The sequence below is a fragment of the Arachis hypogaea genome, chromosome 18, assembly GCF_003086295.3.
Source record: "Arachis hypogaea cultivar Tifrunner chromosome 18, arahy.Tifrunner.gnm2.J5K5, whole genome shotgun sequence".
Classification (NCBI taxonomy): domain Eukaryota; kingdom Viridiplantae; phylum Streptophyta; class Magnoliopsida; order Fabales; family Fabaceae; genus Arachis; species Arachis hypogaea.
Genome location: NC_092053.1, coordinates 131,169,491 through 131,193,229, shown reverse-complemented (window position 1 = coordinate 131,193,229; position 23,739 = coordinate 131,169,491). Strand labels below are relative to the sequence as shown.

Below are 23,739 nucleotides of genomic sequence, written 5' to 3'. Positions count from 1 at the left end.
AACTCAAATTATGGAGCTATTCCTGTATAAAAAAAAGTTTAAATAGTATAATTAGGATACATAATATAATTTAAACTTTAAAAAAATTAAAATAACTAATTAAATATTTTTATAATTAGTAGGGACTAACTAAACAATTAAGGGAAGGGTGGCGAACGAGTATGGGATTTTTTTTAAATAAATAATTTAATTATTTTTTTTATTAAAATAAGTAATTTATAGTATATTTATTATTTTACATTACATGATTTATTTAATTTATCGTATTTATTTTTATTATGTAACTTGAATACATAAAAGTTTTTTTTTTTAAATTTAAATAATCTAATTCATTCTATAATTTAATTTAAAATTTTATATGTACTCTTTTTGAGTATTAATTTTTTAAACATAATTTTTGTTTTAATTTCTTTCACTAAACTTTCTAAGTACTAATTGATATTATTTGAATCGTAATTTGTTTTATAATAATACATATGTTTTTCAAATTTTAAATATCTTGTTTGTAAAAATTTGGAAAGATAGGAGACTCGAATTTTAAATATCTTGTTTGTAAAAATTTGAAAAGATAGGAGACTCGAATCCGCAACCTCTTAATTGAGTATGGGGAGTCTATGTCATTTAAGCTATTACTCATTGGCTCAAAATTTGGAAAGATAGGAGACTCAAACTCACCTCTTAATTGAGTATGGGGAGTCTATACCATTTGAACTATTACTCATTGGCCAAACTCATTTTATTTATACTATAAATGAGATAAATCATATTATGAAAATTGATAAATATATTATAAAATATATAATTCGGTAAATAAAATAGTTAAATTATTTAATTGAAAAAAATACCAAGTATTGGTTATAACGTTATGTCATAAATATTTTTTTTATTTTTCTTTTTAAGTTTCATGTGATGTAGCTTCACTTGGATAAATAGTTTAATTAAATTTTTTTAAAAAAATAATTAAATAATAAATATTTATATTAAAAATTACTTATAAATAAGTTATTTTGTATTTGATTTTTTAGTTATGAAAATATTTATTTTAAAAAAATGTGATATAAAATTTTTTATTACGAAATAAGTCATTTTTTTAATTTTTCTACAAATACTTAAATAAATTTTTAAAAATTACACTTAAACATTATAGTTTAAATGATATAGTTTTTCCATATTCACCTAAGAAGTTGTGGGTTCGAATTTTTCTATTTTTTGGTAAAAAAAAAAAAGCATTGATATTTTTATATATCAAATAATTTTTTTAGTCACAAAAAAAAAAATCTTTTTCTTTTTGGTTTTTCAATCCAATAAGGAATATTATCGTATCGCAAAATATGTAGCAGTGCTTTATTGGAGTCGGTTTCAAAAACAGCCGCTCATTGGAGAGAAGCCGCTATTTGCTCTTTCTTTCCCTCATCCATCACCGTCTCTGCACCTCCCCAAAGTTTCTACGCTCTGCTAGCTCCTCTGCTTCTTCTGCTCCCTCTGCTCTGCCAGATCAGCGTAGCGACACGAGCATTCTCCACCATGCCCGCCGCAAGTTCTTCTTCTCCTTCTTCCTTTATTTCTTTATTTGGATTGTGGTTTATTTTTCTTCTTTTTTTTCTGCTAGGTTTTCACCTGTTTACAAAGGGGCTCTTCTGTCCTTCTGCTTTGCACCTTCACTTCTGGTTTTCTCTTCATGGTTTTTTTTTTGGTTCTGATTTTTTGCTCACTCTGCTCTTAGTTTTTTCTACTAATTAAATTGATTGTTTTGATTTATGGAAAAAGAAGAGAAAGCTCAATAGAGAATCTTTTTAGTATATTCCATTCAATATCAGAATATCTAAACCAAGTTGTAAATTGCAGTGTGACAATAATTTTTATAAATATTTCTATAAATTTGTCATAATCAAGTGATAATACCCTTTGAGTTTGGAAATGGGAGCTTAGAAGATAGGTCATGAATCTAGGTCGATATTGAGACTATTACGCCTACTCATGTTTTTAATGTTGATGATTTCACTAGTGCATTTAATTTGAAGTGGTTTGAGGCTAACAAAACAGAATCTATTGGTGTTGATGTTGTTGGTGTGCTAACATTGGCAAATGCTTGCAAGGACCATAGCCTCCCCATGTGAATTATGCCTTTAGTGACAATTTTAAACATAAACCAAATTCTAATGATTCTTTCTACTCTAAAACCCAAGTCAAGGCCAGTTCCAAAAAGTAAAGTATACAATCTTGGTTAGATGATTAGATGTCCGATGTATTTGGTGCATCAGGACTTGATTGATTTTTATAATCAGTATATATTGTGAGTGAATTTGTCTTTGACCCTTTTAAAATTTTTGTGTTAGGTTGAAGAGCTTCTAAAGGATTATGATTTATGAAAATGTATGAACCCTCAAAATTTAATTTCCAATATCCTCTGAACTTAGCAATTCACACAACTTTATCACTAAGATGACAAGATCAGATAAAGTGGCTAAAGTATCATTATATCTTGTAAGATATTTTATGGTCATTTTATTGCTTTTTTATTTATTATTATTTTTTATGTTGACTCATATTATGCTTGTGATTGTAAATAGGTTCCATACATCCCAACTAAAAATCTGATATATTTGTATTGCTTGAATATTCATCCAACAGGCCTATCAAAACAAAGAGGGTCACTAGAGTTGAGTTGAACAAGAGACTCAGGCACAAAGAACAACAGAAAAAAGAAGCAGAAGCTAAGAAGTTGGAGGACTTGTCGAAAGAAATTGACAGGTAGTATGAATTGATCTTTTTCTATGTTTTCAAACACGACAAAGCGTGATATTTGAGCTGTGTTGATTCTTCTGGTTACAGCATACCTGAAATTACGGAGGAAATCAAGCAAGAAGATGAGGAAAAGCAGAAGAATATGCTAAGATAGGTTAAAGGCACGGCCACCACGCTTAGGAAAGCACAAGTAAGTAGGCTTTCTATTTATTTTAATTTGCCATCAAAATCTTAGTTATTCGAATGAGAGAACATGCTAAGAGTACTTCAGTGGTTTTGACCTAACACATATTATTCCATACACAATTCTTTGTGAGTGTATATTTATCACAATTCGTTAATAAGTTTGAGCCTGCTCCCCTTCAAGTTCTCCTAGTCGACGGAATAAATGGATCCATCCAGAAGCTTAAGGTAAGCTTGTAAAAATTCTCTTGCTTACCTTTTGTTATCTGTTTTCTGAGTTTTTAAAACATCCAAGTAACTTTTCAATTTCCATGACATATATGTTGGGTTGTTGTACCCTTATAAAGGATCGATATAAAAGTTTAGAGAAGAGAGGATTGATTGTTCCAACATCCAAAACATGCAAGAGGAAGTAGTTTACTGCTCTAACATTATATGAAACATGTCATCATCAAATCATTTTTGCATATAGTTCATACATCTATATTTTAACCGTTTGATATGACACATTTAAAATTTGTATGACATTGTGTTTGTGGCTTTGGCAGGAAGTAGAGTCCTCTTGATTGTTGGTTCCATAACCAAGCATTGACGCCAGAGATGAAAGACCAATACAATTTTATCTAAATCAAGATTTTGTTTTCTTGTGTTTGTTTCATTTATACTCCTAGCTAGTCACAGTTAATGTGTTTCCATATCAATCTGTAATCCGATATTTTTACATATATTTGTAACCATATTTATAATTTCTCAGAGCTTGAATGAACTTTTTTTTTTTTTTGCAACAGTGTTCAGTGAGCATTACACACTCCTTTGTGCAATTTAGAAACAAAGGTAAACAAACTTCTCCTTTTATATCTACTTAATTTCATTCTAAGACTAATTTGACATTTTCCATCTTCTCCTTTTTCTTTGGCAGATCAATATCAGCATGAAATATCTCCTTAACTCTTCACTTTTTGCATTCAATCTCAGCTGCCTATCCGCTAGGGAAGACCATTATCAAAATGACAAAATACGCATTTTACTTCTGGCATTTTGGTTCGGAGATATCATTGTCTTGAACTCTTGATTTGTTATTAATTTACTCTTGTGATATTTTAGCCATCTTTAGGTTGCTTTATTTTTGGGTTTGTTTGGATGTAGAAGCAATTGAGCAGCTTTGTAAGACCAACATTTTTTTAATTTAATTGTGAAAATTGTGGGGGTTATATATATATATATATATATATATATAATTTGGTAAATATGATTTTCATGATAAATAAGAACAATAAAAGTGTTATTACAAAAGTCACTTATTCTCGTTCATAAAAAAATAATAATAATATTAATAAAACAAAATTTTGTTACTGGCATCATGTAAATATAGCACACAACAAGTTAATTGGAGTAATTGTGTAAATACTTAACAAGCTAATTAGTATCAAATATTTTGTTTTTTTTTTTTTTTTTTTTTTTTTTTTTTTTTTTTGGTCATGAAATATTTTGTTTATAATCTAATTAGTGTCAAGTTCTTTTTATACTAACTCTCAACTTCAATGACAACCAAATAAAATATGAAAAAGAAGTAATCATTAATAAAAGTATAAAATTAACTAAAAATATTTTATAACTAATTTTTATGGATGAAATACTTTTAAAAAATTTTAATATATCTGTTTAATTAATACATTTAAAGCTAATAATTTTTTAAAAATACATCTTTTTTACCAAAAGTCCCTTCGGCGTAGCCATCAAGACTTTTGATAAAATCTAGTTCACCGTCCTCTTCGGCATTGCCATCAAGGCCAGAGAACTAGAAAATCAAATATTATTGATAAAAATGTTATGAATCACAATTACATCTATATTGATTTACAAAACTAGCTAACAATTAACTCGAACTAGATATGTTGCAACCATTTACATGTTCTTCCTCCTTTAAGCAAAGCCTCCTCCATCCATTAAAAACCTCGGAATATGGCACAATTTCTACATTGAAAAACAATTAAAATAGTGTAACTATCATGAATAATAACTTAAAAGAGTTTAAAATAGCCAATTAAATATTTTCTATATTAGTAGAAATTGAATTAGACTAACTAATTGAGAGTAAAGAAATGACTTACGATGATCAAATTACATCAAAAATACTTTTTCTTAGCTTTTTTCCTTTAGCCAAGTCTTTTTGATGTTTAAAATATTTCTGAGCATGACTGGCAATTTGACTAGAAGTTTTTGTCTTTACATAATATTCTGAAATTCTTTTCCAGTGTTTACCTTCTTCTTCGTACCCTCTAAGAAATAACCTACCAAAATATGATTTTTGAAATAACTATTAACAAATTTTATACTAAAAATTTTTAAACAAAAATATAAACTATTTAATTAGTAACAATATTTTTAGATATCAAACAATTTTTTTTTCTTTTTTGGTTTTCAGTCCAACCAAAAACCTTATTATGCCAACCACGATCAAAACAAAAATAAATTTAACAATCAACAAAAATTACTTTAGAACTCGCTCAAATTGCTAGTTATTGATACACAAAAACATTGAAGTATGAAACCTTTAATTAACAAGAAAGCAATGAATCAATCTTACAAAAAAGAAGTGCTACTTATATATTGTAGACAACATACAATCATCACAAGTTAGAGATATATCTAAATCAAGAGAAGTGCTTCTATATGTTGATACTAGTTGCTTCACTTTTTTTTTATTCAACTAGATAATAAATAAATAAATAAATAAATAAATAAATAAGAGGCAAAAAGAAGTAATATAATCATAAATACCTATGTTCATCTAGGGTCCAATGACATCCTGAATTCGTTGGTGCGGCCTCCTCCTCTGCAGTTGGCACGACCTCCTCCTCTGCAGCCGGCAGTACCTCCTCCCTGCCATGATAATAAACAAAATATGATAATCAATGAATTTCATGTAAACAAAAATATTTATATATTTGATCATCTCCATTTTAAAATATTTTATTTATTTCAAAAACAAATCAAAGGAAAAAAAAGGTTCATTGTTTATTAGGTTTGTTCATAAAACTTATAAGAAAAAGGAAATATAGAATAAGTAAACCAAAAGAAAGAAAGAATACGAGAAATAAACCTTGCGAAATAAGAAGAGAATGAAAATATTGAGATTACCGACCTGTTATGATGATCAGTCGAATAAGGCGGTAATGGTGGTGGATTGATGATGGGGATGGAGAGAGGGTTGTATTCCATCATGATGGTCATGTTATCAGATGCATTGAGAGGAGTGTTTGTAGGATAACCGTTATGGATGGCACTGATGTCGTTTATCAGCTTCTGAAAGCGTTCTTGCAGCTGTGCCGGGGTCCTGCCGGGGAGACGAGCAGCCACTGCCTCCCGGTGGTTTTGTAGAGCATCCTGAAAACAACTGGTAATAACAGACTCAAAAGCTTTGTTCTCCTCCCAAGTCCAGACCGGAGGTTGAGGTTGAAGTGGTTGATGACCACCGACATTGGGAATCAGCTCGAACATGTCCCTGGTATCCCACTCAGTCTGAGGCTGAGGCTGAGGCTGAGGCTGAGGCTGAGATGGGGGATAACCACATGTGTCAGCGAAAAACTCATCGGTCGCCGTCCTTACTATATCCGTCTCAGACTGAGGCCGAGGCTCAGAAAGAAGCCGAGGCCGAGACCGAGACCAAGGCTGAGAACGAGGCCCAGACCGAGGCTGAGACCCAGGCCAAGACCAAGGCTGAGGCTGAGGCTGAGGCGGTAGCTGAGGTGGTTGAGACGGTAGCTGAGGTGGTTGATTACCACACACATCAATGGCACATGACTGAGGCTGAGACTGATGTGGTTGATAACCAGATGATGGGCTTCCCCAAGAGTGCTCTGTTCTCTTCATAGCTTCCGGGAAACCATCATCAATAACCGGCTGAGGTGGTTGATTAACACTCACGTCCATGGCACACGGCTGGGGCTGGGGATCACCTACATTGTTTTCGTCCCCATTCCAGACGGGCTCAGGCAGAGGCGGAGACTCAAACTGAAACTGCGGTGGTTCATCGGCATAAAAGTCTATCATATCACACGGGTCACTGATATCCCACGGATTCATCATTGCGGAATCTGATTGCTCGTCACTCATTCTTCTTCTTCTTCTTTCTTGGTTTCCTATTTCTTCTTCTTCTTTCTTGGTTTCCTATTTTTAGATATAGTATTTATTTATGTAAGCTTCACTTTTTAACATAGAGAGTGTGAATTTAATTTTATAGAGAAGTCTAGGGCCAGCAGTTTATGGAAAAATTAAATGGATTTTTTATCTTTTTGTATTATGTAAATTTAGATAATTTTTAATTAAAACAAAAGACTCTCAAAAACAAAAGGCATTAAATATTGATTTAAATTATTTTTTTTTAGATAAACGGAATTCAAGCTCAAAGAGAAGAAATTACATAATTATAACTAATCGGGAGAGTATATTTAGCTCATTTAGATTACATAATATTTTCTTTTCTTGATACTCTGTTTTGCTCCTCATACAATATACTTTGATTACAAATTATCTATTTAAATAAAAATAAAAAATAAAAAAAAGACTCTATTTAAATTTTATGTTTTCAATGCAAAATTCATCTAAATTAACAATAACAAATTATTGTTATTGTAACTAATCGGAATAGTAAATTTGACTCATTTAGATTACATAATATTTTCTTTTTTTGATACTCTGTTTCACTTCTTATACAACATACTTTAATTACAATTTATCTATTTAAATAAAAATAACAAATAAAAGAGTTGATTCTATTTAAATATTATGTTTTCAATGCAAAATTTTTCTAAATTAATATCAACAAGAAACCAATTTGATCATTGCTACTTTTGATTTAATTAAGTAAAGATCAACCAAGAAACTATTATGGATAAAAATAAATAATTATAGGAATACTATAGAGCACAGATGAGGTGCCAATAGTTTGTGAAAGGAAGGGAAGGTTCTAGAGTCCTTTTTATTATATAATGTAATGAATGAAACAGAGAAGACAATTTGTGCTTAGTGCTTAGTATTAGCGAAATGATGTTCACAACAGAGTCAAAGTAATCCAAGGTAAATATTTCAGCTCATTCTTCCTTTGCTTGTGTTGTTATGGTACAAGTACAGGGAGATTCTTCTAATTTTGCATTAGTCATAGAAAGTTCCAGCAATGGAAACAAGAACCTTACCTTACACCTTTCTGCTTGTAAAAGTTTATCAGCTACAAACTCGGGGCTCCCGAAGTCTCCAAGATTTGCAAGACAAACTGGGTTCTGGAAAAGTCGTGAGAAGAAGAGTAAGATGGAGCTTCCTCTTAGTAAAAAATGTTGAGAAATGCAGGATGTGGTTATTGTGAGGTTCATTGTGAAGAATGAAGTTAGCAGAATTGAAAGAGGGGATTGAGAAGAAGGTTCTGGAAGAAGAGTGTTGTGAATGGTGGAGAAGAGTGAAGCAAGTTTTCAAAGCCATTGGAATTGAATTGCAAAGTCTAATGTGTTGGGTTTCATTCGTCACAGGGACATGACAACGTTAAGCGCGTTAATTGTAAAAATTGAACTCATTTGTTACCGTTATTTTTATTTTTATTAGTAGTTTCAATAAATGCCATGTTTGAGGTTTGAAAACCAAACCGTAGAATTAAATGTTCAAAAGATTTAAAAAGATATATATTTTGTGGTTTATTATTTTATATAATAAAATAATATATTAATATATAAAAGATATATATATTTTTTAAAAAGATTAAATCTTTTGTAGTTTATTATTTTAAACTGATGAACTATTAAAATACTATATCAGTTTGACTAGTTAGTCAATTTTTTATTTTTAATTAATTTTTTGTCAAACGATTTATATTAAACCAAACTAATTTGATGACAATTTTTAATTAATTGGGTGGAACGAATTAATTTCAGTCTGATTTTCTCTGGACTCATTCTTGCTTTTAAGTAACTTTTTCGTCTTCTTAACTAGCTTCTTGCTTGGATTTTTTTTTTAAATACAACATTTATATAAGTGAATACATTTATATAAAGTTCACTTGTTAGCTAGAGTATGTTAGTTAGATTAGATTATGATTAAAAATAGAAAAGATTTTATTTCAAAAATTTCATATTTAAATTCATTTTAAGATTTTTTGTTTTCGTGTTATATGTAAATGTAGAAAGTTTTAAATACATCAAAAAGATTCTCATATATTCGATATAAAAAAAATTTAAATTTGTTTTCTAAAATATATAACTAGTGTTTTTTTTTTTGGTTTATTTTATTTGGCAAATGATCATATTATCCAATAATATAGTGTACAAAATAATTTTTATTTTTAAATTAAGTCTGATTAGTGAGATAAGATTTAAAATAATACTTTATTTTTATTCAAATTTAAATATGAATTCAGAATTGATTAACAACTCAATTTTTTTAATTTCAATAACAAAAAAAATTAATTTGGTGCAAAATATTTAATCTGAACATAAATTTCAGTCTGGTTGATTTTTATGATTTTCAACTAAGACTGAACATAAATCAATTGTCATATTTTAAGAACCAAAATTCAAGAGAAAGGAATAATATCTAATGTATAATTAGTCATAAGATAATATATTATATTATTACGTATAATATCTAATGTATATTTTTTTTACAAATTTAATATATAATTTATTTAGAGTTAATTTATTATAATTTTTTTTTTATAAATTTTGTAGAATATAAAAATAGTGATCTTATTTTTTATTATTATTTAAAAAATTATTCATAATTTTAAATTATGTAATTAACTTAATTAATAATATTTATTATTCCTTTTCTAATCGGAATAGTGTGTCCCTCTAAAATCATCTGCAATAATTTGGGATATCTACAGAATTGGGTGAGGTTTCAAGCTTTCTCAAGCCAAGTAGCCAACAATCTGATCCTCTTTTCCCTCCTTATACACATGCTTTAATTACAAGTTATCTATTTAGATAACAAATTCAAAAAAAAATATTGACCCGTTTAGTTTGATAGATTTAAAAAAAAAAATAGATAAAACTTTTATTTTAAATATCCATATATATTTGATATATAATTAGTTCATCCATTTAAATCTATAATAGATCTAAACGAACTGCATTAATAGACCAATTTGTTTGACACTCTTACTTACACAGCTAACTATATCCAAAATTCAAACTATGATTTAACCAACAATATTTCTGAGCCAAAATATTTAGATTTCGGTTTACAGTTACATAACTACGTGTTTTTTTCGCCTTCTTCATAAATAGCTTAAGGGAGGAAGGATAAGTGGAAAGCGTAAGTCTATGCCTATGAATTAAACCTAGTTGAGATCTCGTTAACTATAATCTTCTAAAAATAATTTGTTCATGCAATCAACGTTTTTATCTTTGTTGAAAATAATTACACACCTACTGCAGTATTTTCTCTTTTGAAAAGATATAATGTTCAACTGTTCAAGTAATATGTAGCTATGTAAGTTAAAACATAGTGATATAAAATCTATACACTAGAATTTCAGTCTGGTTGATTTTTATGACTTTCAACCAAGACTGAACATAAATCAGTTGCCATATTTTAAGAACCAAAACTCAAGAGAGGGAGAATAATCAGAGAAGAAATGAGATATTCATTTCAAAGTTTTAAGCTGCTGCATTAAAGGAATGGAGAACTTGCTCTAAAATCATTCTTTTATATGGTTCAAGAGGATTCTCTGGTTTATCAGAATGAACAATGTTAAGAAGATAGAGTTTCTTTGAGGTCACAAATGCTGCAGAAAATATCCTCTTCTTTCCTCCACGAGTACTATCAATGGTATATTCAAATTCATAAATTTGCAAACCTCCATTTCCTGATCTTTCTGAAGCTGCAATTAATTCAGCTTCCTTTGTACTTTCCTGAATATGAGGAGAATAATACACACAAGTTCAAATAATATACAGTCACATAGACATTTGATTATCCCCTAGGATCAAAGAAAATTATGAACACAGAAGGAACATTTCACTATTTCAGAGAAATAAGCTTTTTGCCTTCTTACTTTAGTTGTTAAATGCATAGCAAACTATATGTAATGGCCATTATTCCTTTTGTCATAAATATGGAAGCAATGTTTCACTAACATCTATGATCATTGCTACTTTTGATTTAATTAAATAAAGATCAACGAAGAATCTACTATGGATAAAAATAAATAGTTATAGGGAGGAATACTTTAGAGGCTTAGATCACAAGTGAGGTGCCAATAGTTTGTGATAGGAAGGGAAGGTTCTAGAGTCCTTTTTATTATATAATGTAATGAAAGAAACAGAGAAGACAATTTTAGCCAATTAGTTAGTTTAGCCTTTAGTGTCTTGGTGCTTAGTATTAGCAAAATGATGTTCACAACAGAGTCAAACTAATCCAGGGTAAATCTTTCAGCTCATTCTTCCTTGCTTATGTTGTTATGCTACAAGTACAGGGAGATTGTTCTAATCAATATCATCAACACTTGACTCAAATTTTGCATTGGTCATAGAAAGTTCCAGCAATGGAAACAAGAACCTTACCTTACGCCTTTCTGCTTGTAAAAGCTTATCAGCTACAAACTCGGGGCTCCCAAAGTCTCCAAGATTTGCAAGACGAACTGGGTTCACGACAACCCCAATGTTGTTGCTCCCCATACTTGCATCTTGAAACAGAGCAGTTGCCCCAGCTTTATCAACCTATTCATTGCAAACCAGAGCAGCAAAGATGTTACAATGTAAATGGAAAGTGTTGTAATTTGGCGGGAATAAATAACTACTTTTTACGAAATATGATGTTCAGTTTCATCCAATACTATTATTCCATTTCCATTTCATCTAAGTTTAAATTTTATGCATTTTCAATGCAAAATTCTTCTAAATTAATATCAAATCAAACTATTGCTATATAGATAAAACAAAAAGTGGTTAACTTCTACACCTCAATCTCAACAAGAAACCAATTTGATCTATGCAACAGCACACGATTAAATGTCTGTGTAAAAGAGTTACACACTAACAGCTAGATTTTAACTCAATATTTTACCTACCTCATTCCATTTCCATTTAACTCTATTGAATCATTTTCCAACACATCATACCAAACAGAGAGGAAAACATACGCAATTCTTCACAGTAGAAAAAGCTTATCAAAGATTAAGGTTAATAATAAGTTTGAATTCTAAGAAAATGGGTAAATAATTTTACCTTAGTCCAAGAAGAGGGTATAAGAAGAGTGAAACCTTCCTTGGAATCAGTGTATCTGTGAAGCTCCAAGTCCAACTCTTGAGCCATCAACAATGCACCACTAGTGTTTGATAAATTGCTCGAAAGAAAAGTTGTGAGAAGAAGAGCAAGATTGAGCTTCCTCTTAGTAAAAAATGTTGAGAAATGCAGGATGTGGTTGTTGTGAGGTTCATTGTGAAGAATGCAGGTAGCAGAATTGAAAAAGGGGATTGAGAAGAAGATTCTGGAAGAAGAGTGTTGTGAATGGTGGAGAAGAGTGAAGCAAGTTTTCAAAGCCATTGGAATTCAATTGGAAAGTCCAATGTGTTGGGTTTCGTTGGTCACAGGGATATCAGAAGTTCAGAACGTTAAGCGTCGTTAATCGTTATCCATACTCCATTTGGGTTAAAGGGGGAAAAAAGGTAAGTACTTAAATAAATAAATAAATAAATTGAACTCATTTGTTACCGTTATTTTTATTAGTAGTTTCAACTTTCAACAAAGGTCACATATGTGGTTTGAAATCCCAACCGGTCATTAAATCGGTAGAATTAGATGTTCAAAAATTCAATCATAATTCAACTAGGATTTAATTGGATATAGGGGTGGCAACAGGGCGGGTAGGGGCGGGTTTTTGCTCTACCCGACCTTGCCCCGCCCTACAGAAAACCCGCATCGAACCCGCCCCGCCCTACACGCGGGTTGTAAAATGTTAAACCCTAACCAGTTCCTGCGGGTACCCGCCCCACCCCTACCCGCCCCTATAATTATTAAATCCAACAAATAAAATTAAATTTTAAAAATTATATAACCACCATTTACATACATAATATAAATTAAAGTAAAAATTTATATATAATAAAATATTGTTAATCATTTTACTAATTATTTTATACATGTTACATATATTATATATTAAAAATATATATATTTACATATATATTATATATACCGGGGCGGGTAGGGGCGGGTTCAACCTAAACCCGACCCCGCCCCGCCCCGCCCAAGAACCCGCCCCGTTAAAACCCGCCCCGGTGCGGGGGCGGGTAATTACCCGCCCCGAGCGGGTAGGGACGGAGTGGGTACCCGCGGGTTCGGGTAGTGTTGCCACCCCTAATTGGATATAATAAAATAATATATTAATAGATAAAAATTCTTTTTTTTAAAAATTATTTTTTTGTAGTTTATTATTTTAAACTGTTTAACTTCTAAAATACTATATCAGTCTGATTAATTAATTAATTTTTTTATTTTTAATTAATTCTTTGTCAAACGATTTTCATGTTAAATTTTATGTTAAATCGAACTAATTTGATAACTAATTCTTGATTAACAGGGTGAAATAAATTAATTTTCGTTCTTTCTTTTATAATATCGAGTTATATTTTCTTAATAAAAAAATATAATATGCTTAAGCTCCTTATGTAATATTAATATACTCCGTGTGTTGACATAATATATATTTAATATTATAATTACTCAATACACTCTTGCATATTACTACAGATAAATTAAAAAAAAATTGCTATTACAATTCAGCCTCCTACAAATTGTTCCACCATGAAAATTTTGAAAAATACAATAAAATTCAATAACGGTGTGTTACACAAAATCCTGGTCTATATCTAAAAAAAATCAGTCAAAATAATTCTATAAAAAGAGTTTGATAAGTTTAAATTATTTTATCTTTTAATGCAAAAGATTATTTTCATTTACATTATTGCATTCTTTTGGTGCATTGCATAAGTTTAAATCTAATAATCTTTTATTACAACATCCTCTTGCAAGTAGAATCATATATAAGCTGCCATAAACTTCTTGGTGCTTTCTCATCCTTAGTCTTTAGAAGACGTGCAACTTTGCAAAAACCAGCATGGTATCTTGACAAAGACAAATCATCATCCTTCACATCAACCTTAATCTCGCGCCACGTGTGCTTATTTGGTCTCGATAATGCCCACTGCATTGCCCATATGGCTAAAGGGCGCATGTAACACATAGATCTGTATCTATCGTTAATGTCCCATGCTTCAGGAGTTTGGAAAGCATAACTGTTGATTCAACAGAAGAATGAACCTTTAATAACTATTTCTTAAAGAATACATGATAAAACACAAAAAACTTTATTTTGAGTTATTTTGTTGACTAATATCTGAATTAATTTTTAGAAAGTATTTAATTAAAACATTTTAATTTTCAGTTAAATTTAATTACTAAATCAGTTTTCAAATTTTAGATTATTTGTCTATATAAAAAAATTAATTTAAAAATTTTAAAAGATGGTTATGTCTTTATTAAATAATGATTGTTTAATTCTTTGTCAAAATATGACTTGAAAATTTATTCATCTAAAAAAATAAAGAGTTAGAGACTAATTTGATTAAAATTTGTTGAGAATTAAAATATTGACTAAAAATTGCATTACTCTTGTGTTACATGACATAATGGACTAATCAAGAAAGAAAAAGAAAGTTAAGTTTCTTATCAAAGAAATCCGTTGGTAAAATTAAAACCTTCTGATTCTGTGGTTAAAGCTTACTTTGTTATCAACTTGAGGCTATAATTTTCCAAAAGTTTAAGTATCAAGAGGATAGAGTAATAAGGTACTATACCCAAGTCCATCCTTGGACCATGCAGCTTCATATACTCCATTTGCAGTTTGGAATGCCATGTCAATCATGTCTTCCTGGATCATTGTTGCAGCTACGGCATATGTAACCCCTGACCATATTTCTTGCGACTGCATCGATGACATGTCAACTTCTCCGTTAGGTAACATCCCATTTATAGCGCCGCGGCTTCCACCCTTAAATTTCATAACATTGTAATCATAAACCATTTGAAGCGAACTTTTAGCTTTTTTTTCTTCAACAATTGGCAAAAGACCACATGCTCTTGCATACCTGAAAAACAATAAGTAAGAATTATCAATTTCATTGTAAGTATAATGAAGAGGAAGCTACATATGCAAATAATTGAAGATAAAACCAAAGACTGAATTATATGCATAACAAACTCTACAACATTGTTTATATTCTTCCAGTTTTTGCTGATTTAAGTTATCTTTCTGAAGTTATTCTTATAGAATAATTCAATTGAAGTTACTGGCATATGCACATATGTTGTTAATCTAACAAACCTACTTCACAAGTTGCACCAATGGAAATAAAGCATGCAAATAAGGCATAGTTTCCAGAAGAAGAAAAACAACCATTGTCCAGCTAATTGATCAGCTTGAATGGATGAACTATTACTCCCACCACTGCTATCATAATTGAAGTATGAACCATTCCATAATTTCTCATATACACTTTTGGCTTTCTGGAACTTGAGCCAAAAATACTCCTCAGAGCCCTTGTCACCAACTTCACGTGCCAAGGCTGCAGCTGCCTGAAGTGCCGCAACCCAAAGTCCACCACTATATGCACTCACACCAGATACAGACCATGTGTCATAAGTTTGATCAGGGAAGCCTTCATTCTCAATCATTCCGTCGCCATCCTTGTCGAATTGGTCCATATAAGCAATTGCAATGTAAACAGCTGGCCAAACAGCTCTTGCAAACTTCTTGTCTCCGGTGGCAACTACATCCCTATAACACTGGAGAACAAATTTTGGATTCAAGTCTTTCCACCTATCTGTGTTATGAAGATTATAGCCATTTATTTCAAACCATGGATCATTGACTCCAATATCATGAGGAACAGCACCAAGAACCTTTCTACGAACCATTCGGCCATCAACTAGAGTTTGCCTTTTTTCAGGATCATGCATCATTACTGCTGCAGCAAAGTCTCTTTGGACACTGAGTTCAAGTTTTGGAAAAAGCATGACCAGTGCAAAAGATGAGTAAAAATGAACATCAAAGGTATTCCACATTGGATACTCGATGCCTTCAAGATAAAGAAATTGACCGATGTTTTCTTCCCCTTCTTGAAGCAAATTTACTCCATATGCTGACTTTGATGCAGTTGGAGTGTGTATAGAGCTAAATCTTTCAAGAATGTTAATAGCAGTATCACTCTGGGGCGATAAATTTGGACTCTCTAAATCATATATGAACCCATCCAGCGAAAATTTTCTTTCCCCTAAGCTAGCTGAACTATGCACCGGACCTAAACCATCTGCGAAACAGAGAATAATGTCACAAATTGATGACCGAGAAAGTCATAACTCATACCACAGAATCATAGAGAGTCTGAAAAGTTTTAAAGCAAATAAACATGGCTTAATTAGCTAATATATAATACCCAAGTTTTAGAGAAATACCTGTCCAAATTGTGAACCCAGAATTCAGATAGTACAGCTCATTCAAAAGGGTTGTAGGGTACCTGCACAACTCTGAATGCTTCAGAATTTTTAAAGTACAAGAAGAAAGTTAATAAAGAACTGAGCATTACCACTCAGGAAGTCTCTTGTCTTCAAGGATTGGTCTTTGCCAGTCTTCAATCTGAACCTCCCATTGCCGGTGCCCTATGTCACCAATTCATAGAAGCTTTAGTAAGTTATTCATGAATTCTATTAGGCTATTAGCAATTATAACTATGGTGCATGCTTTGGGAAATCATCTAAATTTTGACATCAAAGAAAGAATAGAAAAGAAAAGAGAAAATTTTATCCATAGTCTGGCTCTCCAAAAATAATCTATGGATAATTCTCAATATTGAGTTTAGAAGCAATCCCAACCATACAAATACAAAATATAATGTATCTCATCAAAGAGTATTACCGATAATAGCATCGTGCGCAATCTTTGCAGCTGCATCCCCATTAGTACCATAGAATTTAGTGTAACGCCTGTTAAGTTTCGTTAGTTAAGCATAGTCTTCAGACAGGAAATTTTATACAAGTTTTCTACAGCCAACCTGTTGTAAACCCTTCCTGCCGGAAACTTGACTTCAGGGCAGTCCCATGCTAGTGAAAATGTGACGGTACGTTGAGCATCTGAAGGAATAGTAAGAGTTGCTGCAACAGCTGCTCCAATTGATGATCCTGGTTCTGAAGGCATGGCAGTTTCAGCGAAATTCAGGCGGTCAAAAGACCCATGCTAAAAAGACAAATAGTACTAATTCAGTTCAGTGAAATATAATAAGTATATTGGTTACAGAAAGGTCAAAGGTTAATATCATGCTGTAACCGACATCTTTCGAAGAGCTTTCTAAAGAAAATCACAGATTAGCATATTATCACCACATGAACCAAAATACAAATGATTAAATTTCGTAAGGACAAAGGACAATGTAAATACAAGCTACACATCAACAAAAAAAGCGGGGGGGGGGGGGGGGAGATGGGGTGGGGAGAAGAAGAAAAAGGCAACAAAAGCTGAAAAAACAGCATTACAATCTGCATCATGATATCTTCATTTACTCAGCCATTATGATATGATGAGAAGTACTATGATATAAATTACGAAGTAACAAACCCTATTTTTCAAAAATACTAGAATCCTAAACATACTAAAATAAAGATTAAAATGGTGTAATGTAAGAAAATATAAAAAACCAATCGTAAAAGATCGCCTTAAGATATTACAAGATACATCATTTTAAGAGTTCAAAAGGGGTAATTCTTTAAGCTTACAATATTCTGAAACAGTGATGCTTGACGGGACTTGAAGTCTTCAACATTGTAATTGTCATAATTGAAAAGAAGAAATTTATGACACCCAAATAAATGATAAAAGAAAATAAAGAAAAATCCAAGTGCTTGTCTTATATAATGCTTAGAAGCTAGAAGAGAATAATTGGCTTTATCCAGCAGAAGAAAACATGACGGAACCAATAACTTAATATAACAAAGACAATGAATAAATAGTTTTCAAGTTTCAATGAAATATTGTGAAAAATTATAGGTTGTCTCTTAACCTGTTTAATTTCATTCCACATATCCTTAGCCGAGATACCCTTGTGAGCACCAGATATAACAAAGACAGGACATTCTGATATATGCACATCTTCAGTCTCCTCTGCTGCAATTGCAAATGTGACAGGAGACCGCTCATTCGTAGTCCTATCGTATCAACTAAATTAATTGATAAATTCCAAAATTATTTATCATTCAAAAGTACAGTAAGGGTTAAGGCTTTACTTGTGATGTAGAAGAACACCATGCACTCTGTCATTCACCCTAGCATGACATAATATGTATCTTGAATGTTAGAATAAAAAGCAATCAAATGGGAGATTTTCACAAAGAAGGTGAACAAGTCACAAATTTCTTACATCTTTGAATTAAAATGATCGCCAGTAAACTCAGAAAGTCCTCCAACAGAATTCTAAATGCATACATCAATTGCTTGCATTAAGTGCCCCAAGGGCCAAGGATAGGATAAAAAACTAAAACACCAAGAGTGTAATAGCAATTAATAGTCACAAAAAAGTTTCACTTACAGTCCATGTGAAAAGCAAGGTGACATCTGCTGTTGTTTTTCCAAAATTATTTAACTGCATAAATAACATTCATTGCTTATTAAGAGCAACATATGTATCAAATTCTAACTAAAAAGAAATTGAAGTGACTCTTGCCTACCACAAAAGTGAAAACTGATGCAGGAAAGCTACTCTCCTTGTAATTATGGGGTATAATAGGTGAGATCTGACGACAAACTATTCTCAGTGCTGGATCAGGTTCTGCATTTGGAACAAAATTATAGAGGAGATAATCAATGTAAAGGATAAGCTATTGAAATACATACTACCGTATTTTACCTTCATATATTGTCCAAGCCCTTGGGTACAATGCATGATATGTGGATTTGTCACCACTCAGATTCCAATCCCATGATTGAATTCCTGACACTGGGTTTTCTCTGAATGAAATTGAAGTAAATTTTTTTCAAGAAATTAATTTACAAGAATAAGATTAAGAAAATGATAAATTAGTAACTGGTAATTTACAAGGCAATCTATAAATGTTTACTTTAATATATCTGGCTTCCCTGCACATAGTACACTCGAATATTTTTCACCACTTGGACGTGAAACAAATACCTGATAGTAAGCAAAGAAATAAATTTGGTTATGAATGTCCTTTTTCTTGATAAACAAACTATTATCAACCTTAAAGTACATTGTAATTGATATTTAAGGTTCAAACAAGATTGTAAGAGACATAAATCTGGTTCCAAAACCAATATGTACTATGTTCTTGCAAGATGTCCAACCTTGGACTAAGTAATTCTTTATAATGTTATGGATTCATGATGTGTTCTGTTGTCAGCATCACATTATTCACTTATGCTTTCCTCTACAATTAAAGCTTCTGGGGCTTATTGTGAGGAGGCATGTCAAACATTCAAACATAGTGATCAATCTTTCATGATAACATATCTCAAGGTATAGTTATTTTTATGGGGAATGGATTCTCTCATCTGATATTTATACAAAAGCTTATTGTTGGTGAATATTGACTGTTATGAAAATGGGGCCAAGACAAGCCATGTAACTTGTAACAAGAAAAGATCAATGGTATATATAGCAGATTAAATAAACATAAATGTAAACGATATTGTAAGATCGAGAAGATTTTGCCACTATTGTCAAGATTTTACCCAGATATATATAGCAGCACTGTAATCTTTGTGATAAGATAGATTCAAGCAAACTTACTGAAAATTGATTTGCTAAAACTGGTTTATCTTCACATTTTACAGGGAATAGTTGCCAACGTTGAAATTCACCCCTGTAACTTCTTCCAATGCTTCCTGAACTGTAGAACAAATTGTTGGCAGCAAAATTTAATGCACAAAATGATTCAAACAATGTTCTGGACATACTCAAATCAAACAAATATTACAGGGCCACTAATGGCATTAACATGACTTCATTTTGTTTTAAGGCAGAAATAATTAGAAACCGAACTCTACTATACCAATCCCATAATTTTTTATGCATGTAACTAGTAAACTGCTAATGTATAAAATTTTTCCTCCCAAGCAAATATAATTTGTTAATTTGTATTGGTGACCTGATTCGTTCAATATGTACAAGTAGAAATATACAAATACGAAAAGGCTGATTAATGTAGAAAATTTGAAGCTTATTTTTTGGATTGAAGACCTACCCAATGCCACCTAAAGGAACACCATGACAAGATGTCACATGACGCTTAGCAAAAGGGTCCATCATTCCTTCCTAAGACATGCAGAAACAGAGAAAAGCAGCAAGCAATTCAAGAAACGTGATCAGAAAAACATTTTATTAGGACAAATCAAGATGAGATGGAACACAAAAGATGATTACCCTTCCTCTGGCTGCTTCTTCCCGGACATGGCGCCATAGCCGAAAACCTATTGGAGCCTATAAATACAGATATCATATCAGGATTGCTATATATATCAAAAACCATTATGTCCTTAACTTTTAAGTGTACTACAGCCATAAGCAAACATATTTAACCATAGAGTTTACATGTTACATTCTCAATATAGAAAGTACCAACGTATTTTAGCAGGGAATTCACATTGAAAAGCCTTGCTCTATAATAGGAATAAAGAACTTCAGTAAAAACTAATACTGAAGTTTCTTTGTATGAGTTTGATGGTGAAAAAAAAATACTCTTGACATGTTGAGCACGACTAACAACAGTTAAGTCCATGAATAAAATTATAGATGACATGATATATGTGGACAATTCAAATGCATGAAAGGATTATATACATCTATTATCTCCCTAGAAGGCTTACCAGACGGATAATCTCTTTCAAAGATACGTTGAATTCTAGCGGAGTATTTCCTGCAGTATTCAATTTGCGCTGCCAGGTAAGTCCTGCAGGTTTCCCTGGGTCAACCTTACTCAAGGCACAAAACAGGTGTCAGAATCAGATACTAGAAATGATGTTTGATACAAAATCTCTAATGAAATCTTAAATCCTTAAATATGAGAACATTTGTTCTTTGATCCAGTAGCAAAGGCAATCAAGCCTCCACTCAAAGGACTCATTGTTATTGCATGACTATGAGGAGCCACAAACAACTCTTAGATAAGCATTCATATACCTCTACTTACCCTTTGAAGCTTTTAGAAGAGATAACCAAAAGGTTTAGTGTTTGTTTCCACCATTCATTTAAATAAAGATAGAATTTCAGCGTAACGCAAACTAAACCTATGCTAATTGATGCAGTGATGCTTCAGTTTCAGGCAAAAACAGAAGGCGTATTAGATATATAACTATTCATGTATCTAACTGTAGCAATAGTAGGCAAATTACGCAAGGAGAGAACATGAAAATTCAAATGGAATGGATATGAGCTAAGTAAATTGATTGAATCCCAGGCTAAGCAGCAAGCAAAAACAAACTCTACCTTGACTTTCGAAGATTTGACCGTTCCATGTTCATCTTCTTCGACAAAACCATTCTCTATGACATTCTCTGTATTACACAATATTCCATAATTGCAGGCAACAACCTCAGCTAAGAATTCAAGATAATAAGAACATAAAACATTAAAGCTTTAACTTTTAAAAAAAATAATAAAAAGTTCAACATATAGAACCTTGCATGGTTGATGATCAGCAATGCGAAATGCAAATAGCAGCTAGTGATGATCGAGAGGAGTGAACAGAACAGAAGAGAGCAAAGTCAATGCAGACCTGATGAGGCTGATGATGGAAGACGAAGAATATTAGTATTAGAACGCAGTATTAATTAATAATAATTATTCTATTGTATTAATATGAATATGATTTGCGATTATATAATATGCGTTTGTAATGAGTAAACTGTAATTGTTTATATATTGGAAGAAGCAGAGGGAAGAGTTAGTTGGTAAGTGGCGTATGAATTGAAAGAGAGAATTGAGAAAATGAGATCCAATAGTTTTGGCATTTTGGGTAATAATCTTTGACCTGACGCGCGCACACACGGAAAATGGAAAAGTATTAATTAAGAGAGAAAGAGAGAGTGAGAAAGCGACTTTAAGAACAGGTGGACAAATCCTCCCCACCTGATATAATTGGAGTTAGCCGGTGTTGTTCGTTTGGATGTCGTTAATGGGAATAGATCCTCTCTATTTTTTTAATAATTGAGGGAGTAAAGTGTAATCTCTCACCATTAATTTTATAAGTAGGACCAAAAATAAATATGAGAGAGAGAGTAATGAAGGATTAGAAATCATACTTTACATTGTCAATTTTTTTTAACAATTGAAAAGATCTATTCCCGTTACTGAATAAAATAATAAAAAAAGTCTCACGTTCAGTATTTTTATTAAAATTTAGTCGGTATTTAATTATTAAAAAAATTGTGTAATTTAGTATAATTAAATATAATTTTATACTATTAAAAATATTAATGATAATTAACTGATGACTATAAATTAAAAAATGTATTGATCCTCTAGCACTATAATAAAATAATGATAATAAATATTTTTATTTTTAAAATTTTGTAAAAAAAATAATAAATGTAAGAGTTAAAAGCAATAAATATTTTTTTATAAATTTTTAATTTTAGTGTTTTTTATTTTTAAAATTTTGTAAAAAAATACTGTAAAAAAATATTTGTTTGATTTGTATTTTTACTCTTTGTTTTCATAATTTTGTAAAACTAATTAAAAAAATTGTTCTCACTCTTTTAGTACAAAAGTAAAAAATAAAGAATATTGAAAAAAAATGCAAGCCAAATAGCTCATAAAAGAACTATTTTTTGAAGGTCATTTAGAACTAAATAATTTCAGAAAAAATCCTTTTACAAAAATTAGAGAAGCCTTCGTGCATTCTATTTGAATATTTTAATTTGGTGAGGAACTTTTGTATATTTTTAATGTATCATCGTTAGAAAATTTGTACTAGGACATATCCAAAACTAATCACTATCTTATCTTAATGATAAAGTATATTGTAAATATTAATAATTTTTTACATTATCATTTGCTTTTAACATTCAGTCCCAAAATTGAGATTTCATAGTATATTCGTATTGGAATTATTAGAACATTATACTTTAATAACTTTCAAGCTAAAAACATGGTAATTAATAACCACAACTTTATCTCCATTAGAACTTAATAAAAAATAAAAATCAGTAGAAAACTAGAAATACTGCATAATTATAACATTATGTTGTATATAACTAACAATTATAGGGTCAGTAAATGATGTTAACTAATCTATGAAATTTTAATTTTTTTTTTTTTTAGGAACTGAAATACGTATTAACTCCGAAATCTAACACCAATTAATAAGTATGCATGATAAAAAAATTTCACAAATCTTGTTAGGTAAGGTTTAGCATGTGGTTGAAATGACCTAACTAATATGCGTGTTATAGACTTATAGTATTTGTATTAGAAATTAAAAAAAAAAAAAAAAAGATATTTCCAATCATAGATAGTGATAATGTAAGCTAGTTAGTTGAAACCTATTCCGCATCATTAATGAGAAATTGACTATTAAATTTGAATAAAAGAAAGATAGAGCCATAGAGGAAGAGAGTAGAGGAAGAAAAAAACTTCCCCCATAAAAAGAATTTCTCATTAATTAAGTAGGCTCTTAATCATGTCAGCTAGGCAATTTTATAAGTGTTTTGTTGAACCATACAAACTTCATTTTTAACCAAATAGGTGTTGCATAATAT

General features: G+C 31.0%; 3 protein-coding genes and 1 non-coding gene across 8 annotated transcripts; 1 reads left to right on the top strand and 3 right to left on the bottom strand.

The window, feature by feature from the left end:
* Positions 1-1,333: 1,333 nt before the first annotated feature.
* On the top strand, positions 1,334-4,141 carry LOC112771934 (uncharacterized). 5 transcript variants are annotated; one of them, XR_011876075.1, is made up of 7 exons: positions 1,334-1,533; positions 1,610-2,484; positions 2,632-2,751; positions 2,833-2,935; positions 3,477-3,608; positions 3,717-3,762; positions 3,848-4,141. It is a non-coding gene; the product is annotated as an uncharacterized protein (transcript). The 5 variants fall into 5 exon arrangements; XR_011876071.1 differs by lacking the exon at positions 3,477-3,608; XR_011876073.1 differs by lacking the exon at positions 3,477-3,608 and having other exon boundaries at positions 1,338-1,533; positions 2,337-2,484.
* Positions 4,142-4,193: 52 nt separating this feature from the next.
* On the bottom strand, positions 4,194-8,432 carry LOC112773219 (uncharacterized). Its single transcript, XM_025818287.2, has 4 exons — positions 8,124-8,432; positions 6,074-7,098; positions 5,710-5,811; positions 4,194-4,902 (listed from the first exon to the last, which is right to left on the bottom strand). Exons 1-4 carry the CDS (start codon positions 8,295-8,297, stop codon positions 4,875-4,877), a joined length of 1,329 nt encoding a protein of 442 aa, XP_025674072.1. The 5' UTR covers positions 8,298-8,432; the 3' UTR covers positions 4,194-4,874.
* Positions 8,433-10,538: 2,106 nt separating this feature from the next.
* On the bottom strand, positions 10,539-12,609 carry LOC112773203 (psbP domain-containing protein 2, chloroplastic). Its single transcript, XM_025818269.3, has 3 exons — positions 12,144-12,609; positions 11,481-11,636; positions 10,539-10,829 (listed from the first exon to the last, which is right to left on the bottom strand). Exons 1-3 carry the CDS (start codon positions 12,459-12,461, stop codon positions 10,575-10,577), a joined length of 729 nt encoding a protein of 242 aa, XP_025674054.1. The 5' UTR covers positions 12,462-12,609; the 3' UTR covers positions 10,539-10,574.
* Positions 12,610-13,649: 1,040 nt separating this feature from the next.
* On the bottom strand, positions 13,650-22,095 carry LOC112771451 (uncharacterized). Its single transcript, XM_025816207.3, has 20 exons — positions 21,659-22,095; positions 21,467-21,534; positions 20,848-20,952; positions 20,405-20,461; positions 20,226-20,296; positions 19,772-19,871; positions 19,083-19,153; positions 18,872-18,972; positions 18,693-18,793; positions 18,554-18,607; positions 18,386-18,438; positions 18,252-18,290; positions 18,029-18,173; positions 17,027-17,208; positions 16,891-16,958; positions 16,562-16,634; positions 16,431-16,492; positions 15,373-16,285; positions 14,774-15,064; positions 13,650-14,212 (listed from the first exon to the last, which is right to left on the bottom strand). The coding sequence occupies exons 1-20, from the start codon at positions 21,663-21,665 to the stop codon at positions 13,930-13,932; spliced, it is 2,844 nt and encodes a 947-aa protein (XP_025671992.1). The 5' UTR covers positions 21,666-22,095; the 3' UTR covers positions 13,650-13,929.
* Positions 22,096-23,739: the final 1,644 nt, after the last annotated feature.